The sequence below is a fragment of the Osmia bicornis genome, chromosome 5 (assembly GCF_907164935.1).
Source record: "Osmia bicornis bicornis chromosome 5, iOsmBic2.1, whole genome shotgun sequence".
NCBI classification, from domain to species: Eukaryota; Metazoa; Arthropoda; class Insecta; order Hymenoptera; family Megachilidae; genus Osmia; species Osmia bicornis.
In genome coordinates this window covers 10065925-10086605 of record NC_060220.1, presented here as the reverse complement: position 1 = coordinate 10086605, position 20681 = coordinate 10065925, and the positions used below count along the sequence as shown (strand labels likewise).

The 20681-nt window shown below is 36.1% G+C and overlaps 4 protein-coding genes across 12 annotated transcripts; 2 read left to right on the top strand and 2 right to left on the bottom strand.

Moving 5' to 3' along the window:
- The first annotated feature begins 201 nt into the window (after positions 1 to 201).
- On the top strand, positions 202 to 1068 carry LOC123987835. The gene has a single exon (XM_046285986.1). The coding sequence runs from the start codon at positions 202 to 204 to the stop codon at positions 1066 to 1068; it is 867 nt and encodes a 288-aa protein (XP_046141942.1).
- Positions 1069 to 4944: 3876 nt separating this feature from the next.
- LOC123987773 lies at positions 4945 to 7202 on the bottom strand. Of its 4 annotated transcripts, none has more exons than XM_046285668.1 (6): positions 6706 to 7202; positions 6443 to 6573; positions 5547 to 5716; positions 5384 to 5461; positions 5171 to 5273; positions 4945 to 4987 (listed from the first exon to the last, which is right to left on the bottom strand). In XM_046285668.1, the coding sequence occupies exons 1-6, from the start codon at positions 6808 to 6810 to the stop codon at positions 4960 to 4962; spliced, it is 615 nt and encodes a 204-aa protein (XP_046141624.1). In that variant the 5' UTR covers positions 6811 to 7202; the 3' UTR covers positions 4945 to 4959. The 4 variants fall into 4 exon arrangements, with proteins under 4 accessions (XP_046141624.1, XP_046141622.1, XP_046141621.1 ...); XM_046285666.1 differs by having other exon boundaries at positions 6443 to 6971; positions 7029 to 7201; XM_046285665.1 differs by having other exon boundaries at positions 6443 to 7201.
- A 32-nt stretch (positions 7203 to 7234) lies between these two features.
- On the top strand, positions 7235 to 12172 carry LOC114880955 (transmembrane 9 superfamily member 2). Of its 5 annotated transcripts, none has more exons than XM_029197505.2 (16): positions 7240 to 7326; positions 7555 to 7788; positions 8267 to 8334; positions 8413 to 8506; positions 8641 to 8776; positions 8857 to 8978; positions 9074 to 9197; positions 9282 to 9421; positions 9487 to 9663; positions 9809 to 9965; positions 10028 to 10205; positions 10288 to 10447; positions 10550 to 10701; positions 10959 to 11070; positions 11133 to 11304; positions 11385 to 12172. In XM_029197505.2, exons 2-16 carry the CDS (start codon positions 7594 to 7596, stop codon positions 11450 to 11452), a joined length of 2055 nt encoding a protein of 684 aa, XP_029053338.1. In that variant the 5' UTR covers positions 7240 to 7326; positions 7555 to 7593; the 3' UTR covers positions 11453 to 12172. The 5 variants fall into 5 exon arrangements, with proteins under 5 accessions (XP_029053339.1, XP_029053334.1, XP_029053338.1 ...); XM_029197503.2 differs by having other exon boundaries at positions 7241 to 7326; positions 7552 to 7788; XM_029197502.2 differs by having other exon boundaries at positions 7243 to 7326; positions 7538 to 7788.
- A 1032-nt stretch (positions 12173 to 13204) lies between these two features.
- Positions 13205 to 20514, bottom strand: LOC114880954 (apoptotic chromatin condensation inducer in the nucleus). Of its 2 annotated transcripts, none has more exons than XM_029197499.2 (9): positions 20258 to 20514; positions 17853 to 19158; positions 17690 to 17777; positions 17505 to 17621; positions 17114 to 17318; positions 16239 to 16447; positions 15750 to 15974; positions 14434 to 14694; positions 13205 to 14279 (listed from the first exon to the last, which is right to left on the bottom strand). In XM_029197499.2, the coding sequence occupies exons 2-9, from the start codon at positions 19154 to 19156 to the stop codon at positions 14157 to 14159; spliced, it is 2532 nt and encodes an 843-aa protein (XP_029053332.1). In that variant the 5' UTR covers positions 19157 to 19158; positions 20258 to 20514; the 3' UTR covers positions 13205 to 14156. The 2 variants fall into 2 exon arrangements, with proteins under 2 accessions (XP_029053332.1, XP_029053333.1); XM_029197500.2 differs by lacking the exon at positions 20258 to 20514 and having other exon boundaries at positions 17853 to 18525; positions 18596 to 18688.
- Positions 20515 to 20681: the final 167 nt, after the last annotated feature.

The window sequence follows — 20681 nt, the reverse complement described above, 5'->3', positions numbered from 1 at the left end:
GCGGTAGTGAGCTTGTTTTCCATCAATTGATAAAGTAGGAATCCTAACTCCTAAGGAATCACTTATTCCTACAATTGGTGACCCCGACGTGATCGCCGTAGTGCAACCGTTATTAAGCGCGTGAAATGAAAGCAAAAAAAAAAAAAACAGTAAATGCCGCTGGAACATTCACCCACGCGAGAGGACGGACAACAAGACAAGATGGCGGACCGAAAGGAAACGGTAAATGAGCCCGCTCCTGAGGCATCCATCAATTCAGCTACCTTACGACGGCTACCGCCGTTTTGGAAGGAGAATCCGGCTGCATGGTTCATCACAGTGGAGATGACCTTTGATCTGGCGCGAATAACCAGCGACGATACGAAGTACCGTTACGTGGTGACGAATTTGGACCACACCGTACTACCCTTCGTCATGGACGTATTGGCCTCTCCACCGGCGCGTGGTAAATACGAGGAGATAAAGAAACGGATCATCGAAGCATTTGATGAGTCCCACGAAACCAAATTGAGGAAGCTGCTGCGAGGAAGTGAAGTGATGGACGAGAAACCCTCGCATTGTTTGCAGAGACTTAGAAATCTGGCTGGTGGGCAAGTCGGAGAAAACGTTCTGCGTACGCTCTTTTTGGAGCAATTACCGCAGAGCATGAGAACTGTTCTCGCTATTAGCGATACGGCGGATCTGCAACGGCTAGCGCTCCTAGCTGATAAGATTGCAGAGATGTCTGTGCCGAGGGTGGCGGCCATTGAAGCATCAACCCCGGTGATTCCACCACCGTCCACCAGGATAGAGGCGCTGGAGGCTAAGGTGGAGAAGCTAGTCTCGATGGTGGAGACGCTCACTACGCGACAGTCCCGCCAACCCTATAGGTCCCAGCCAAGATGGCGGCCACGCGGTAGCCCTGGAAGGGGGCGATCTGGAAGTCGGTCAACTTCACGCGAAGGGAACAACTACTGTTTCTACCACCGGAGGTTCGCTGAGAGGGCCCATCGATGCGTCATTCCTTGTGGATGGCCAGGTCCACCGCCTACTGGAGCTTCGGCTAACCCTGCCACGCAGGGAAACTGATTGCGCAACCCCGGATCGAGATGGCGTCGGATGGTCGCGACGAGAACTGCCGTCTCACTATTAAGGATAGAAATAGTAATTTATATTTTTTAATTGATACAGGGGCGGATATCTCCGTATTGCCGCACAGATCGGTAAGAGGAGAACCCGCCATTACTGACTCTAAGATTTATGCGGCGAATGGCACTCCGATAAGTACATTCGGATCGCGGAGGTTGACTCTGAACCTCGGATTGCGTCGTCCGTACACGTGGGAGTTCATTGTCGCGAAGGTTCAACAGCCTATTATCGGTGCTGATTTTCTCAAGCGTTTCGGTCTTCTGGTTGATTTACGAAATAAGAGACTGATCGACGAATTAACTAAAATACAAACTACTGGTTTTTACAGACGGCGACTCAAACTTCATTGACGACTGTTGACATAAACAACCCGTACAGACGACTGTTACAGGAATTTATTGCTATTACTCTGACAGTACAAAAACAGGAAGTTCCCGCCCATCAGGTACGTCACCATATAGTAACCAGGGGCTCACCGGTCGCGGAAAGGGCGCGAAGGTTGCCCCCGGAAAAATTAAAGGCAGCAAAGCCGAAGTTGACCACCTTATTGCAGCAGGGATTTGCCAGCCTTCTAGTAGTCAGTGGGCAAGTCCATTACATATGGTCCAAAAAAAGAATGGTGGCTGGAGACTATGTGGTGACTACCGGCGTCTAAACAGCATTACAGTCCCTGACAAATATCCAATTCCTCACGTGCAGGATTTCGCACATAGACTTGACGGAACGACAGTTTTTACTACTTTAGATTTAACGTGGGCTTATCACCAGATACCAATCAATCCAGAGGATCGAGCGAAAACCGCCATCATCACGCCATTCGGGCTATACGAGTTTAATGTGATGACGTTTGGGTTAAAGAATGCAGCACAGAGTTTTCAAAGATTCATGGACGATGTACTCAGAGGTTTGAACTTCGTTTTCTGTTTTGTGGACGATATTTTGATCGCCTCTGCCAATGAGCTTGAACACGAGGAGCATCTGAGGTGTGTTTTTGAAAGGCTAAAGGCTTACGGGTTATCGATTAATTTGTCGAAGTGCGTTTTTGGGGCACATTCCGTACAGTACCTGGGGTACCTGATAGACTCCATGGGAGCCAGGCCTGTACCGGAAAAAGTTGAAGCCATTAAAAATTATAATAAGCCAAAGACAATAGCCGATTTGCGCAGATTTTTGGGCATTCTAAATTTTTATCGAAGGTTCATTAAGGACGCAGCTGCGATACAGGCTCCACTTCATAAATATTTAGAAGGAGCAAGGAAACGCGATAAGCGAGTTATTCAATGGACGCCTGAGGCTGAGGAAGCCTTCGATAAGTGTAAAGGCTCATTGGCGGATGCAGCACTGCTGGTACATCCACGCGATAACGCACCTTTAATATTAGCTACAGACGCTTCCGATATTGCTATGGGAGCGGTTTTGCAACAGGAAGTTAAAGGAATGTGGGAACCACTAGGTTTTTTTTCAAAGAAGTTTACACCCCAAGAGTCAAGGTACAGTACGTATGACAGAGAATTAACAGCAATTTTTAAAGCAACCAAATATTTTAGACACATGTTAGAAGGACGTGACTTTACCATACAGACGGACCATAAACCACTGACTTACGTTTTTGCACAGAAATCTGATAAAGCCTCACCTAGACAATTACGTCAACTTGATTATATAGGACAGTTCACTACTAGGATAGTTCACATTTCGGGAGTAAATAATTCAGTGGCTGATGCTCTATCACGGCTGGACGTTGTCAGTATGCCAGTTGTGGTGAGTACACAAGAAATAGCCCAACAGCAGGAATTAGATACAGAGCTTACACGTATTCTGCAGGGTGGTTCTTCATTAGACCTGAAACAGCTTAAATTAGATAGTTCTGAAACTATCGTTTATTGTGACATATCCACCGACAACATCAGGCCTTATATACCAGCAGTGTTAAGAAGGCGCATCTTTGATACCGTCCACAATCTTGCGCATCCGAGTGGTAGAGCTACGAAGAGGATGATTGGCAGTAGATTTGTTTGGCCAAAAATGAATAGAGATGTAGTTCGGTGGGCCAGAACTTGTATTAATTGCCAAAGAAGTAAGGTTGCCAGACATACGGTCAATGTTCCTCAAAAGATGGTTGTTCCAGAGGGTAGATTCGACCATGTACACTTAGACATTATAGGACCTCTGCCCATAGCGAAGGGTTATAAATACTGTGTAACGATGATAGACAGGTTTTCCCGGTGGCCTGAGGCTGTGCCAGTCAAGGATATTTCTGCGGAAATCGTCGCCTCAGAATTCTACGCCGCATGGGTGGCGAGGTTTGGAGCCCCGGCCACTATCACAACCGACAGGGGAGCTCAATTTGAAGCTCAACTATTTTCTGCGTTAACGGTTCTTGTAGGGTGTAAAAGAATCCGCACCACTGCTTACCATCCAGCGTCGAATGGCATGGTAGAGCGGTGGCATAGGTCCCTAAAAGCGGCAATAATGTGTCACGAGTCACAGGACTGGGTCGCGGTGCTTCCCACGGTGTTATTGGGACTGCGATGTAGTTTTAAAGAGGACATAGGTGCATCGGCAGCTGAATTATTGTATGGTGCACCCCTTAGATTACCTGGCGAATTTTTTATGGACGTTCAACCTCTTGACAGTTTTAATATTAGTAAATTCCGTGACGCCATGAGACAAGTACGACCAAAACCCACGGTGCATCACGCACGCAAATCGCACTTTGTATCTAAAGATTTATATTCGTGCAGTCATGTTTTTGTGCGCGTTGACGCTGTTAGAAGGCCCCTGGAACAGCCATACGAGGGCCCATGTCGCGTATTGCGGAGAATATCCGATCGCACCTTCCTTATCGAGTTACGAGGAAAGGACCAGGTCGTTTCGGTGGAACGGTTGAAACCGGCATTCATGGAAATATTGGAAGAGTCAACGCAACCCTTAAGGACCTATTCGAGGGTGTCGAGAGACTCGGAAGGGGGTAGTGTGGCGACCTCTGCTGATGGTCGACCGTCTCGCCGAAGCGTACACTTCCGATAAATCTACCGCGACATCTACTTCCGGGAAAAGTGTCGTTTTCCCGTTCCGGATGGAAGTTTTTCATTCTCGTGGGGACGTTTGAAGCGGTAGCTTTGTGTTTTGAGAAACTTTGTATTTCGTTCGTGGGTGTTCGCATCAGAGAATTTAAATGCGTTGTTGAGCGTTCTAAGCTGTGTCAAGTGCATTAGGACCAGTTAAATATACATCGTAATTACAAATTTATAATAATTGACAATTAATAAAACTCTATATGAAAAGCGGTAGTGAGCTTGTTTTCCATCAATTGATAAAGTAGGAATCCTAACTCCTAAGGAATCACTTATTCCTACAATTATACTCCAGGTGGCGCCATCTCTACATAACATTATGTACTATAGATACCAAACAGACCTAGTTATCCATAGATCTTTATTTACGATATTTATTATTAAAATCAGGGAGTTCCGCAGTTATATCTCACCCTCTAGTTAAAATAAAGCCATGAAACGAAATTTTGGCGGCAGGCCTCGCCATAAATGTTGGGAAAATGAACATTTTCTACCAATACAAGAGGAAGGGAAAACAGTTGTGTATTGTAGTTTTTGCGAACATGTCTTGATTCAAAATTAATAATAATAATAATAATAATAATAATAATAAAACATATTTCATATTTTCTCTTATTATTAACAAATTTCATTATATCTAAATATAATCTACGTATATTATATTTAACATACTGTTAGTAAATATTCTCAAAAAATCATTTTTCCAATAATGAACAACGATTACTTACGCAAGTATTTTTATTAGTAGAGGAGTTCATTTTTTGAGGACTATATTCTGTATTCTGTAACATAAATACATCTTTTTAGATAAATTAAAGCTATCCTGTGATTATTTCTTTATTTTTCAATTATATCACACATCACTTCTACTTGTCATAGTTGCAACGTGTATGTATTGTTTATACATAATTAATACAAAATAGTGTATATTACTACAGCTTTTAATTGAAAAAGCCGTTAATTACAATTCCGAGCACAGGACTCTGTTTTTAAAAATAGGACTGGCGTCTGAACACGCATCAAAGCCGATTGATGTAATGTTTCCCTGATGAGATGGACCTGAAATTGCTAAAGAACAAACATATAAGATCAAAAATATTTATTCTCATTTATCTAAATTATTTGTTCTTATGTATTTATATATTAAACTCTTATTATGTACTTAAATGTATTTTTACCTGCTATGTCTACGACACGAATTTTTGCTGGAGGCTGAAACTCAGGATTATTACCGCTCTCTTCTTGAATATTTGTATCTGATATGAAAATAAGAGATCAATATATTACTCAATTACTACAATTAAATGGTTAATACAATTAATACTTGTATAATATTCATACCAGACTCAATCTGCTTTGGAACTGCTGTTGGTAATAACCTGGACTTGGAAGGACCCATGTACATTCTATTTTCGAAATGGTTACTACATACTCTGCGGGTCTTGTGGTAGTGTTGATATTCCAAAGACGGAAGATCTTCTCTACCACATGCCTGAAGCCAGAGCTTGCATCTAAAGAATATAATGATATAAATATATATACTTGAAGCATGTTATTGTTCCAAGATTTATGTTTCTATAGTACAGTAAAACCTGGATAAATGCAACGAAAGAATGCTTGGATAAATGCAACATCGCTATCCCCTCCACTTGGGGGGATCCCCCTAGGCGAACCCAGCCGCTCGACGAGGAAACCGTGTAATATGATCCGACCGTAATATCGGTGTGATTAATACTAATTGAACGATAAAACATTTTTATTTTTAACTTTTTCTTAATGAAACTTTTACTAACGCATTTGTGAGATTTTTCTGATTAAAATGACACCAAACACGATATAGTTTGAATTATATTTATAAACAATAGTAATAGAATAAACAACATAGAATTGACACCACGACTGAATATAAATGATGTTGGCTGAATACAAAAGATATGTACGGACACAGAATCGGCATGTCGGCTGAATAGAAAACATGTGTACGGACACAGAGTCGGCATGTCGGCTGAATAGAAAACATGTGTACAGACGCAGAATCGACACCTCGCTTGGATAAATGAAACATTAAATGCCCAGAATCGACACCTCGCTTGGATAAATGAAACATTAAATGCCCAGAATCGACACCTCGCTTGGATAAATGCAACCACTGGGTCCCAATGTTGGTTGCATTTATCCAGGTTTTACTGTACCTAAGTTCTTATATTGTTACACACATATGACTTTATAATACTTACAAGTCTCCATTCTTAAGAAATCTAAAAAAATGTACTCCTTCCCCTCCTCGATTGAATCTTGCTGTACAATTTTTGTAAGAGCATGAAACTCCACTTCGTTTTGGAGCACTCATGTTGATATTTAAAAAATGCTGCAAACAAAAAACAAAAAACAGAAACCAGAAAATAGAAAATAGAAAGCACAAAGCAGAAAACACACAGCAGAAAGTAGAAAACGGAACAAAATCGTAGAACAAGAAACGATATCTGATAAATATACAAACCTCACGGTTGTACGTTTCCAACAGAAATGACCAAGCCTTCGTATCTACCTGGTACCTGCCAGGTAAGTACGGAAATTCCCGGTTCATAACGGTCTGAAATGCCATAAACTCTTGCTTTTTGGAGCATTCTGACAAAGAAGTTTCCACAATATAGGTTATGTACGCGAATCCACAGTACAAACTTGTCGCGCGCTCACGACTGTTCACGGTCAAAACCGAAGATTGCCGAATGGCTCTTTAAATGGGTAGGATCACTTTGTCTCACTCTACAAGTAGTTTCTCTCTCAGAGTGTCGCCTCTTATTATACTTACTCTTTGCTTACTCTTTGTCTATAGCTTCAGCGCTCCACGGACACCTTACTCACGGCCCAGAAATCCCTGAATTTCCCTACACCGCAAGGATAACACGCAACAAATCAAAGAAAGTGACAAATTGATTTTCATTTCTATGAAAACGCTGTTTGCAATGAAAGGTTCGCTAATGTCAATTGCAGAAATGCCACGTGGAAAGGTTGCAAATCTATGTCTGTCATGTATTATGGCAGTATAATATCCGATGTTTTTCACTTATCAGAATATTTGACATGTACACTTGCGTTAAACAAATATAGTATTTTGGAGGTAGATACTTCAGAAATTGACCGGTGTTTTTTAATTTAATTTTGTTTCCCTTTGAACGTGTTTGAATTATACAATTTTATTATTTGATTTAGAAATATATATATAGTTATGTTTGGTATCACTTTCCTTATAAAAATGTCAACGATCCAAGAAAAACCATAAAAATTTACATTTCTCTTCGTGTAGTGAACGTTGATTTGTTTATTAATAGTCAATTGTGGACAGTAGATAAGCCGGAGTTGAGCTCCGGCTGAGCAGCCTGAATAAATGGTGGGGATGACGACGCAACACTTTCCGACTGATATTTTACAATTTAAGAAAAACTACTATACAATGGCGAAATTAATTTTAGTTTTGCAATTGTTTATGGTATGTACGATTCATCATGCATCGGCCTTTTATTTGCCGGGACTGGCTCCCGTGAATTACTGCAAGGCTGGCGAAACTTCAGAAACATGTAAAGTGCGTATTCAAAATTCCTTTCAACTATTTTTCGAATTTTATTCCAATTACGATACTGTGATTCTTTTTCTCTTATTATTAATATCATTTATAAATACTAATGTTAAAGATTGCTCTTTCTCGATACTCGTTAAAAGATAATCCTTTTCTTTTCTTCGTTAATTAGTGTTTAATTTTTTCAAATATTCCGACGTGGCTTTTCGTAGCATGTGATTTATAATGGAGAGATATAATCACAAAAATTTGTCATATTAACGTTATTTGTATGACAATTATATGATACTTTTAGATTGACCTTGTATTCAATATATTAGTAATTTATATTTAATTATCACTTTAATTAGTGTTTCTGTTTACGTCAAACATACATGAAGTATATAGTTGTACTTTTATTAAAATTTTGTATAAGTTTAACTGTAATTGTAATTATAATTTATATGTATAACTCCTTTCGCTTATTGGTTTTTATATTTTTCAGTCTGAAATTAAACTATACGTGAATCGTTTGAACACAGAGAAATATGTAATACCATACGAATATCACCAGTAAGTTTTTACACAGCTACATTATTCTTTAATCTTCTAAAATTAACAATTAATGTACTAAAAACAATTCTTGGTTAGTTTCGATTTTTGCCCTTCCGATGAAAGCCAGAGTCCTGTAGAGAATTTAGGACAAGTTGTTTTTGGGGAACGAATAAGGCCTTCTCCTTACACGGTAGATAAAATCTAATATATTTTAATATTATTTCATAAGATTGACTGAGAAATTAAATAATTTTGTGTAATTAAGTAATCGAATTTTCTTATAATAAAACATCTCGTAAACTGTGGACTTATGTAAATTTTTAGTTAGAGTTTATGAAAGATCTCAAATGTGCGGTGGCGTGTCAGAAGAAATACATGGGAGGAGATAAAGAATCAGAACAGAAATTAGAGTTTTTGAAAAAAGGAATGGCGCTCAATTATCAGCATCACTGGATAGTTGGTAATACTTTAGTAATAAAATATGTTCAAACTTAAATGCTACCAAGTATCGGATAAATCTATCACTTAATCTTTTTGTAGACAATATGCCAGTTACATGGTGTTATCAATTAGAGGATGAACAACAGTATTGTAGCACTGGGTTCCCTATGGGCTGTTTTTCTCAGGAACCAAGATCTCAACAGGATACCTGTAGCATCAATGTAAATATAAATTATTATCTCTAATCAAGAAAAAAGTATAGTTTATAAAATAGAAACAGTTTTGACTAAAGTTAATTCTTTTTTTTTCTTATTAGGGTGCATATAATAAAGCGAAAACTTATTACCTATTTAATCATGTAGATCTTACAATTACATATCATAGTGGTGCTAATGAGGAATGGGGATCTGCGTTTAAGGAAAATGGTGGACGTATAATATGTAAGAGTTTCAAAGTTCATGTTCGTGTTTTACATTTTCTTAATACTTCGCTTTATTAAATTTTATACTTATACGTTTTAATAGCTGTTAAAGTAGTTCCTCGCAGCATTAAGCATGGTAATATTCCTGATTGCGAAAGTAAAAAGCCATTAGAAATACCACATGATCCGCTTCCTGTTGGAAAAGAGTTGGGTGTTACATATACATACTCTGTAACATTTGTGGTAAGTCTTTTAATAACGCTTTATTTATTTCTTACATAAAAATGATTCTCAATTTTTAATTTTAGGAAACTGATAACATCAAATGGTCGTCTAGATGGGATTACATCTTAGAATCTATGCCGCATACAAATATTCAATGGTTCAGTATCCTCAATTCATTGATAATTGTTTTGTTTCTTTCTGGAATGGTGGCTATGATAATGCTGCGAACATTGCATAAAGATATTGCACGGTACAATCAGGTACATTAAAGGAATATTGCTTTTTAAATATCAGTTATATGGAATTTCATGTTTTATTTAAACAGTTCTTATTCATTTGAAAGAAAAAAATGTTTTGTCTGTTTGTTTTGTGTCATAAAATCGTGTCTGTGTTGCAATAACGCAGGCTTGCTTCCAGATAGAATCAGGAGAAGATGCGCAGGAAGAGTTTGGCTGGAAATTGGTTCACGGTGATGTATTTCGACCACCTCGCAAAGGAATGTTACTTTCGGTTTTACTTGGATCTGGTGTCCAAGTTTTCTGCATGACACTTGTTACGCTTGGTGAGTTCTCAGTGTTAATTTTTTCAAACCCATTTACACATTTTGTTTCATACGTTCCACAGCATTTGCTTGTTTGGGATTTTTGTCTCCTGCTAATAGAGGAGCTTTAATGACCTGTGCCATGGTTTTGTATGTTTGTCTTGGAGTTACCGCTGGCTATGTATCTGCCAGGATATATAAAAGTTTTGGTGGTGAAAAATGGAAATCAAATGTACTGCTGACTTCTATGTTGAGTCCAGGGTAACATAACTTATCATTCAAGTAATTAAAATTATGAATTATACATTATGATGTTATTTATTCAAATATTTGTCTTTTACAGAATCGTGTTCAGTTTATTTTTTACAATGAATTTGATATTTTGGGCAAATGGAAGTTCAGCCGCAGTACCATTTAGCACTCTTATAGCTCTTCTAGCTCTTTGGTTCGGAGTATCTCTTCCATTAACATTTGTTGGAGCTTACATTGGATTCAGAAAAAGGGTAGATTAATATTGAGATGATATTTAATTATTAAAAGGAGCAGAAAGGAATTTCTTATTTTCTGTACGTAATTCTTTAAAAAAAAAGTAAATCTTATTTCAGCCATTAGAACATCCTGTAAGAACTAATCAGATTCCCAGACAAATACCAGAACAGAGTTTTTACACTCAGCCAATACCTGGAGTAATAATGGGCGGAGTTCTACCTTTTGGATGTATATTTATCCAACTGTTCTTTATACTTAATTCCTTGTGGTAAGTGTTATAATTATTTGTACAAATTAATTCAGTGGCTTTTATCAATTACAATTTCAAATTTAAATATTTTCCTGTGCTTTTATGCATTTCAATAATGATGTTTATTTTAATAATTAAAATTATTATATATAAATCTTCAGTTTCTTCTTTTCTTAAAACGTTATTAGTAATTTAGAGTTCTGAAATTATTTAAATTTTCATTTTTCATTTACATATTTACACATCTGGAATTTTCATATCTTCTTTTGTTTTAGGTCAAGTCAGGTGTACTATATGTTTGGATTTCTATTTCTAGTATTTTTGATACTTGTCATCACATGTTCAGAAACAACGATTTTACTCTGTTATTTTCATCTTTGCGCAGAGGTAAATTATTTTCAAAGAAATATACAAGGAAATAAGTTTCAAACATTATATTTTCTTTTCAGGATTATCATTGGTGGTGGCGCAGTTTCCTTACATCCGGATTTACCGCCTTTTATTTATTAGTTTACTGTATACACTTTTTCATGACTAAATTATATATAGAGGATGCTACATCTACCTTCCTTTATTTCGGTTACACTTGCATCATGGTCTATCTATTCTTCCTTTTAACAGGTAAAACTTTCAATTTTTAAATAAATGATAAATGTAATTAAATATTGAAGATACTACAGTACGTTTTTCTTTTTAAACAGGATCGATTGGTTTCTTTGCCTGTTTTTGGTTCGTGCGGAAAATCTACAGTGTCGTAAAAGTTGACTAATGTGTAAACAAATGATAATCATCGAAATAAAATGAACATGGTATGAAATTAAATGACAAGGACAAAGAATAGTTGATACAAACCTTAATTCTGTGAGAAAATATTAACGTACGAATATCAGGTCCTTTATCTCGAGAAGAGCAATAATTTTAATGTAATATGTGGAACACTTATACTAATGTATCAGTGTTCGACATATTATAACAGCCGCTATAATTGGTGACCTCTGGAAGAACATGCAGCAGATGACAACAATTCTATAATTCGTAACCTTTCTCCTGGAGTGACTTTCAAAGCTCGAACAATGGATATCTGACCTACGGTCGCACAAATGTTACGAAAAGATACGGGACAACATATCAGGATACCGTTAATCACTAGCAAGGGAATACTCCTCATTTGGGTGTAATATCAACTTCCTCAGAAGTGCTTAGACTCCAACTGTTCTTACGTTGAAGGCACGGATCTGCTAGGTAACATTACTGATCATTAGCAGACCCTGAAAGAAACACTCTAGCCTCCATCCTTTCCTCTTTCGTACAGCTCAATCGTTCTAATACAATTAATGTATCAAATACTACTTGTTATCTAAGCAGATTGCTGTAAGGCGTAACACTGTGAATTTAACTTTTTACAAAATCATAATTGACGCTTAATAAGTTATATTATGAAATTTATAAAAACAAGATTAGCTTTGATAATAAACAAAGTCATTAATTATTTTTGTTTTTTTTTTGCAACATGAGCGTGAAGAAGTCTTGAATGAGGCTGTTAATAAATTTTTGTTACTTGAAAAGTGAGAATTAAGTTTGTCATTAATCAGCGTAAAAATTAATTAATGTAGTCACCGTTCTTTTGAGAATAATAGTAAACCGTAAGGATACGTGTATACATGTTACAAATAAATTACATAATCCAGATGTATAATATATACATAATTGCTAAGCTTATCTTTTACAATAAGTTCGTAAGTGAAAATTCCAGTCTGCGATGTAAATAAGAGAATTAAGTACTTTCTGTATCGTATTCAGATTGCCAAATTTCTGGATTATAAAATTAATTGTAATGCATACACATTTTTTTACCATCTTCGTAACGTTAATCCTTTGCGATCTACCTTCTGTACCATAAATTTATGTATCTCAGTTTGTTCTTTATAAATCAATTAATCTTAATCACAAAAGAGGTAAGATGGATCGCAAAGGATAGTTTAATTAATATCTTGTGTTCACTCTAAAAATTTAATATATTCTTTACCGTAATAACAAAAAAAAAGATATTAAAGAATATAAGCATGATCGTTCAGAATTCGAAAAATCATTTCTTTAAAATAATAGAGAATTTCAATTTTTCTTTACTTTTATTTCTTCTATCGATAGTATTTGTGACTGAAATATTTTAATTAATAGCTGACATGCACACATCCTGTAATTCACGATTTTTGTAAATTGCAACAATTACAAAGTTAGTATTAATGATGTTGATATAAATAAAGATTGAATAAATTTACATAAGCAGTTTCCTTCTAGTTTTTCATAGAACACGTGAAAGAGTGTTCTGACTTATCTATTACATGATTTTGTTTGTCGAAACAGTTTCATTTTTCATTTTGCCATTTGATATTGCAATGACAAAATAAATGTAACAAAATTGCTTTTTCATTTCGAAAAATGTATTTTCTTGTGGAAAATTTTAACGATGAATAATGGAATTTTTTTTTTCTTTTCACTAAATACAGTGTACTTTCATACGTAATCCTATACTGTATTACATTTATTAATAATTTTACATATAGTCACGGAATATTGAATAATCTTTTATGTACAAACGTGTTTCTGACTGTGCGGATGCATCACGTGAAAGAAACACCAAAACTTTACACATTACTACCAAGTGGTGGTAGTACATGTCAAGGAAGCCTGGCTACTTTTCTACTGACGAAAGAAACAAAGTAATTCAGAGAGAGAGAGACGAGATATTCTCTCGACACTTAGGACAACTTCATGTCAGTCAATAAACCACAGTCTCACCATCTGGGCGGCGTTTGGTGCTGCTATGCTTTTGCCCAACTTTCATCTTTACTTTTCTTTTCGTAAAAGGGCAAACAGTATTTTCAATAATCACGAATTACTAAGTTCATTTCATTTCACGGGTTCAATTATTCTCCAATTCCCAAGCTGCGTTTCGCGATACCACGCTACCACGATGTATCGTAGAACGTGATGCTTGTCTCCTAGACGATGCAAACACTGTTGAATAGTTAATGTCGACCTGTAAGAAGTACGGTTTAATGCTGAAACTTGGGATAGAAGGGATTCAGAGGGTGCAGGGTCATGCAAACAATTTTCATAAGTTACACGTTAATAAACGAATCAATAAGAAACTGCTTCAAACGGATGTATGAAAATGAAATTAAAATAAAAAGGTATTGTTCTTTTTGTGGAAACCCTCAACTAAAAAACGAAAAATTCTAACGCGAAACATTAAAGCAGTAATTATAAAACAGAGCCTGCAAAGCGTCAAATAAAAGAAAAATGAATGCTTTGGAACGGTAATCAATAAATCCACAGACTGAAAAGAAAGAGGAAAAAGATCTGTTTGTCTGTACGTGATTTAGAGCCATTTTTTTAAATGGAATTGGTCAAAATTGGAATTTTTGTATCAGAGGAGAGGGTATGTTTATCGACAATGGTAGATTAGAGAATTATTTTCTCGGGCTCCGACGGCGGCGACCATCCCTGTTGTTTCTCTCCGCGCGTCTCATTTCTTCTAATCTGCGCGCGTGTTCCGCCATGTGTTGCCTTCTCATTTCTTCCTTCACGACTATCTGCAATTATAATAATAAACTTTTAAATAGTAAACAACTGATTTTTATATTTATTAATCGTATAAGAGATTTCGAATTGGTATAAGTGCGCAGGTTGACTTCGAATCGGTTCGACAAACGCCTATGTCGATCTCTACCGAAATATCATGCGTACCTGTTCGTTTGTAAGCGGTAACCAGTATATGCATGGCGTCGCCTTCGTTTTTCTAAAGAGATCGTCTAAAAGCTTAGCTGGTGGTGGGTCGTCTTCTTTCTTTTTAAATTTACGAGCTGGAGCCGGAAGATGAGCTTCCACCGCAGGACTCCGACTCCTCTGTCGCCTCTTCTTATCGTGCTCCTTCTTTTCACGTTCCTTCTCCTTCATGTGTTGCTGACCATCTTCTTTACCCAGATCCCACTCTCGGACTACCATCACCTATTATTTTACAATTCTTACTTGAATATTTTATATCAATCAATTTTTCATCGATTCAACTACACTTGTTATTTATTTATCTATGCATTTCATTTTTCAATTTATCATATCATCCTTCATATTTTTTCAATCATGTAACAGTTAGAGATGTGCGGGTACCCGATATTACGGGCTCGGGCGGGCTCGGGCGGGCTCGGGCGCCTATTAATACTTGCAATAAGCATGTGCAAAATCTGTTTTATGTGGAATTTTAGAATAAGATAATTTTTATGTGGAAAAATAATACTTGTAACGAATTTATTTGAAATAAATTTCATTCCATGTCATCTGTATGTTAACTTTATACAAAATAGATTTTGAACATGCTTATTGCAAGCATTAACAAGTAGGTACACTGAGTTGCATTGAACTTGTCGCAGTCAAGTTGGCTACAAATTCACTAACGCATTCACGCCGTGTCGGTGAGCCGATGGCGAGTTCGGTTCACCGACGCTGCGGCGTGAATGTGTTAGTGAATTTGTAGCCAACTTCATTGCGACAAGTTCAATGCAACTCAGTGTACACTGAGTTGCATCGAACTTGGCTACAAATTCACTAACACATTCACGCTGCGTCGGTGAGTGAATGCATGGCCAACTTGACTGCGACAAGTTCAATACAACTCAATCGACCTCATAAGTAGGTTTCGACCTTATAGGTAGATCGCTATGTCATTTACCGACGACAATGTCGATACACTAGTATTCTATTTATTAACATATGCAGTCCCCCCTCCGCGTGCCCCTCGCTCAGCGGCTCACCGACGACGCGGCGTGAATGTGTTACTGAATGTGTAGCCAACTTCACTGCGACAACTTCGATGGGACTGATCGTGAGTTGGGTCGCGAGCTCGTCCGAATCGGCCCGAGTGTATCCGATCGAACCCGAAATAGTCGGGCTATACGACTGCACGCATGTATCGGACGCCGGCCCGAGTCCGCCCGATGTTTTCCGAACCGACCCGACTAGCCGGGTCGCACATCCCTATGTAACAGCAATATAATTAAAATTTGTACCTTTGTATTTGTTCTTTCCTCACGGTTCCAATCTTGTTGCCACGAATCGGACGGTACAAGAGGCTCTGTTTTCCTTGGAATGGACTGATCTTTTGATAATTCTCGTGCCAATTCCATGTCATCTTTGGTTGCATATTCAACGTGTAGCCTCTTCGGATTTGACACGGGCCAGGATATACCGTGCAACGCTTGTCTCGTTTCAAATGCCTGATCCTCATTAGCATACTAAAATAATTCAATTACAATTACTATGACATTGCTGTAGGATATCTACACGTGTTTGCTTAACTAAGTACAGTTATTTTCTTCTGGAAGATCAGTTCGCTCACTCATCTCGGATTTAAATTTACCGCTAAACTTTACTTATCTATATACATACTAATGTTAAATTGAATTAGTAATAAGAATAAGTGTTTATTCAAAATTAAAGATTGTTATTTATGTTTAATGTATCATATTAATATTTAAATTACAATAAAATGCATATACCTCTACAAAACACTTCGATTTAATTCTGTCCATCCAAAATCCATTTTCGACGATTGTGCCAGTACGTGAAAGAAGCTCTTTAATTTGATTTAAAGTAAAAGGACGAACCAAATTTTTGATCAAAAGAATATTCGTAGGCTTTGTAGCAGGCGGACTTGGAGATTTCACATGTGGTGTTTCTTTGACGATTGATATTTTACGTCTAGCCGCTGCAAATCATAATAATTCTAATAAACACATGAAATATTTGAGTCAAGTACAGTGTGTTGTTCATTATGTCCGGTATACGAAAGATAGGTATCAAAAACATTACCCTCCTTCGCGTGCACAGCCGGCTAATAAACTTGTGGTGTAACTAGATAGGAACCAGGGTAGGTATGGCCCCTCAAATGTGGACTGGCTCACTCATTTTTAAATTTTAAGATCCTAAGACTCGAAAATTCTAAGATTTTATAACTCTAAAGTACCAGAATTTTAAGATTTTACAATTTAAAAATTTTTTAAATCCAAGATTCCAAGGTTCTAAAATTCCAGAATTCAAGAATTTCGAAGTTCTAAAATTCTAAAATCTTATGATTTTAAAAACCAATATTATGGCCAAAATGTAATATGTAACATAACTAAAAACAAAATATAATAATGTTCGTATTACGTGAAATTGTAAATATAAAGAATTAGACAATATAAAGAATTAGACAATATTAAAATTAAACAATATGAAATACTTGACATTATTAATAAAACTATGAGACCTGGTTCACCCTAGAAAAAATTCTAATTGCGCCAATTAACGCCAATAAACTTTTCTTTCCAAGTATACAACCCGTCTCCAAGTATACAAAAATCGCGACTTAATTATTTACATATTTATATACCTATGTGATTATCTATCTTTGCATCCCCTTTTTTCGTTCCGCCGTTCTTTTGCAGAAGACTTTCATCGCCAGATTTATCATCGTTCGCTCCTTCGTTAGAATTATGCCATTTTTCATTGACCCGATAACGATCTCTGTCCTCGTCATCGTCTTTTGAAAGGCGAACTTCATTTATTGACAACGGTCTTGCTCCTGGCACTAATGCCTAAAATACAATTGTAACATATTAACAGCGTATTCTAAAAAAATAAAAGTTAGAAAATTTGGAAAATTGTAAGACGTGAAACATGTTTATATGGTTGTAAAGGTCTAAAAATGTTACAAATAAGAAATAGAAAGGGATATTTTGTTTATGTGAAAGAAATTGACAATTTAAGAATGAAAGTATTACTTTAAGTGAATCCGTAGAAATTGAAAATGAAGGTGCGGTATCGGTAGATAGTGCAGTGCCCCACCGACGTTTTCTCGGAACACATTTTGAATTTTGTTCGGTACTATCATGATTTTCCTGTGAAACATCAATAAATTTATCATTAATCATTAACTAACGTTTATATAATAAAAAGGATAACAAACCTTGTTTGAAATAGCTGTTTCATTATTCGTGTTTGTATCATTGTCATCTTTTTTCGCATCGTTCTTCTCTGTCAACATTCTTGAGGAGCTGAAACAAAATTCTAATAAAGAAACTATCCATCAAATTGTTATACGAATTAAAAACTTATTAATTTTTGCTTACAATGATCTTTTCAAATTTACTTTTATAGGCTTATAAGCTATGGACTGCGCTGTAGTTGATACCGACTTATCATTTAAATTATCCAATTTCTGTTTATTTGCTTCACAAGGTTCAGTTTCTACGTTCACATTATTTAATAACAAATTATTCCTTGCTTTTGGTGATTCGGAATTATCTTTTTGTTCACCTGAGTCCTCTGCATTTATCTTCTCTTCTTGCACGTAATTATCAATTTCAATATCTCTTTTGATAGGAGGTTCATCCTCTGAATCAGGTGTATCAGAATTGGACGAATCTCTGTATTTGGTTCTATGCTTCCTGCGATTGGCAGGTTGTATTTTGCAGGTAGTTCTACTACTTTTAGTACGAACTTCATCGTTCGATTCGGACGACGAATTTATTTCACGAGCTTTTACCTTTTCGTCGTCCTCCTCGTCACTACTCGTCTCTCTTTTAGCATTTTCAATGCTAGTTTCTTTACTAAATGCTTCTGCTGACTTTTCACTGACATCTTCCACAGATGATTTTTCTTCCTTTGGTATAACATTTGTCTCCATGGATGAGCGATTACCGTCTGAACTAGGAGCCAACATGGTTGTGCTACTCAACTTAGTAGGTTCACTATCAGCGTTTACGTTGAAGATATTTTCCTCATTTGATTCACCTTGCTGATCTATGTTTGGTTTATCGTCAGACAAGTTGGCTGAAGTGGTTTCAGGCAGGATCTCCTTGCTATCACTTACCTCTTCGTTGGAGTCCTGACCTGGGTATGAAGAGGAGGGTTCGTTCGGCTGTTCATTGCTACTGAGCGTTCTTGTACAAGAAACCAGTTGCTTGTCTGCCGAGTCAACCTCCTCTGCAACTCCCTCACCACTTTCCTGCCACTTGTTCGATTTTTTCCTACTTAAAGAAGCATCAGACGATCCTTCTGACAGATTGAGTTGTCTACATAACTTCAGCTTCTGTATCTCTCCAGGTGATGCATCGGCTCTTGACACTTTCCATACTGATCCGTCAGTATTGTCCTCTTTCTCGTCTTGCAACTTGCTTTTAATATCCACCTCAGTAGATAAAATATTTTCATTACGTTCTTCTATTTGCTCTAATTCTTTTTTCTGAACTTGCACTGACTTCTTTTCCGTCTCCTTGCTACCAACACTTTTTGGTAATTCATCGTTTTCCTCTTCTGGTGATGTCGATGGTGTCCGCTTTGCACGTCTACGCGTTGACTTTCTGGTTGGCTTCTCAACTTCCTTTTCTGGAGTTCCTACTTTCGCTTTGTTCCTTTCACTCTTACGCCTCATATCTGAAACATCAAAGATATTGAAAATTTTACTCTGAACTGTTATTAATTTTAATCAGAATTTAGAATGCAAATGTAATAAGTACAATAAATATAATGCTATGCTAAACATTAACGTAAAGATTATACACAAACTTAAATAAAATTCAAGTAAAAGATATAAATTGATTATTTTTTGTCAATTCAGGGAAATTTCAATGTAAACTATAAATTCTCAAAAAAAGATATAAATTCTATTGAAATTTAAATTACCCAATATTCATATAACGCATATCACACGTATTTTAATCTTGCAATGCTGTTTTTAAAATACTTTAGACAGAATTAATATATAAACACTCTTGGTATTTGAGCCTAAAATAAATTGCATGCAACATATACCTTAGATATCTATTATTTATTTTATTATCTTAAGTTTCTAGCAATTCTCAAATAAAATTTATTTCTGTTTCAAATATTCTTGCTTTCTATAACAGTTTCCATATATTTGTTACATTTGAAAAGTTTTTACCTATTACTTATGTATATAAGGTCATAAATAAAATAAAGTTTAAATCTCAAAATAAAGTTTAAATCTCAAAATAAATACACGAATCATGATCTACATATTTGTAATAATTTATGTTTCAAATTATATCTTGTTAAAATTTTGGTAATTGCATGTAATGTTTCTTCTTCTTGATGTATGTACAAAATAATTAATGTTTATAAACAAGATAATACTACAGGTCCAAATTGATACAAATATTTAAAAAAATGATAGGCAAAGCAATTAAAAAGTCAGAAAAAATAAGATTGAAATAGCACAGCTAATTGTATACTCTATACTTTTTTAATGATCATTTGAAATGTTTTAGTAATTATTGAGTAGTTATACGAATACTCGATAATAACTACTTAAAATATTTCAATCAAAGTTTTACTGCCCACAACAAATATATAAGTGATAATAAACAATATCTGATTGAAAACAATTGACTCAAATTAATATTTTCGTTAAATATTTACTAAGAAGTATCTAAAGCATATCCAAGTGTGATTTGTGGTTACCCAAGAAACGCGCGGGCGTTTCGTGATCTGAAAACTCTGGAATTTTACTTACTTAATAAATGTGTTTTGTGTGATAACTAAAAGTTTAGCAAGTAAGCTGCGTCTTCTGGAAAGTTTATTAACACATAAATATTTTAATCAAAACGACGATTCCAATGACGCTTTTAACAGTCAATCGGACCACCGTACTCCATTGAACACGAACGTCTTACATCGTATCAGATAGACATAGCCCCATGAAACCTGAATATTAGATACATTGGTTATATTCGTTTAGAAGCTCTGTCGCCACGTAAGTTAACTATAGAAAATCGTTTATGAAGTTCTTTCAGGTGCATTCATAATATAAGGATATAAAGCATAAAGTGTGTTCCCTCAGCAGTTCTGTTGAGCATTCCCACTTTCCGCCATATTAAAACAACGGTTGGATAATACTTTCTATTGGGAATTGAAAGTAACAATAAAAGACGATACAT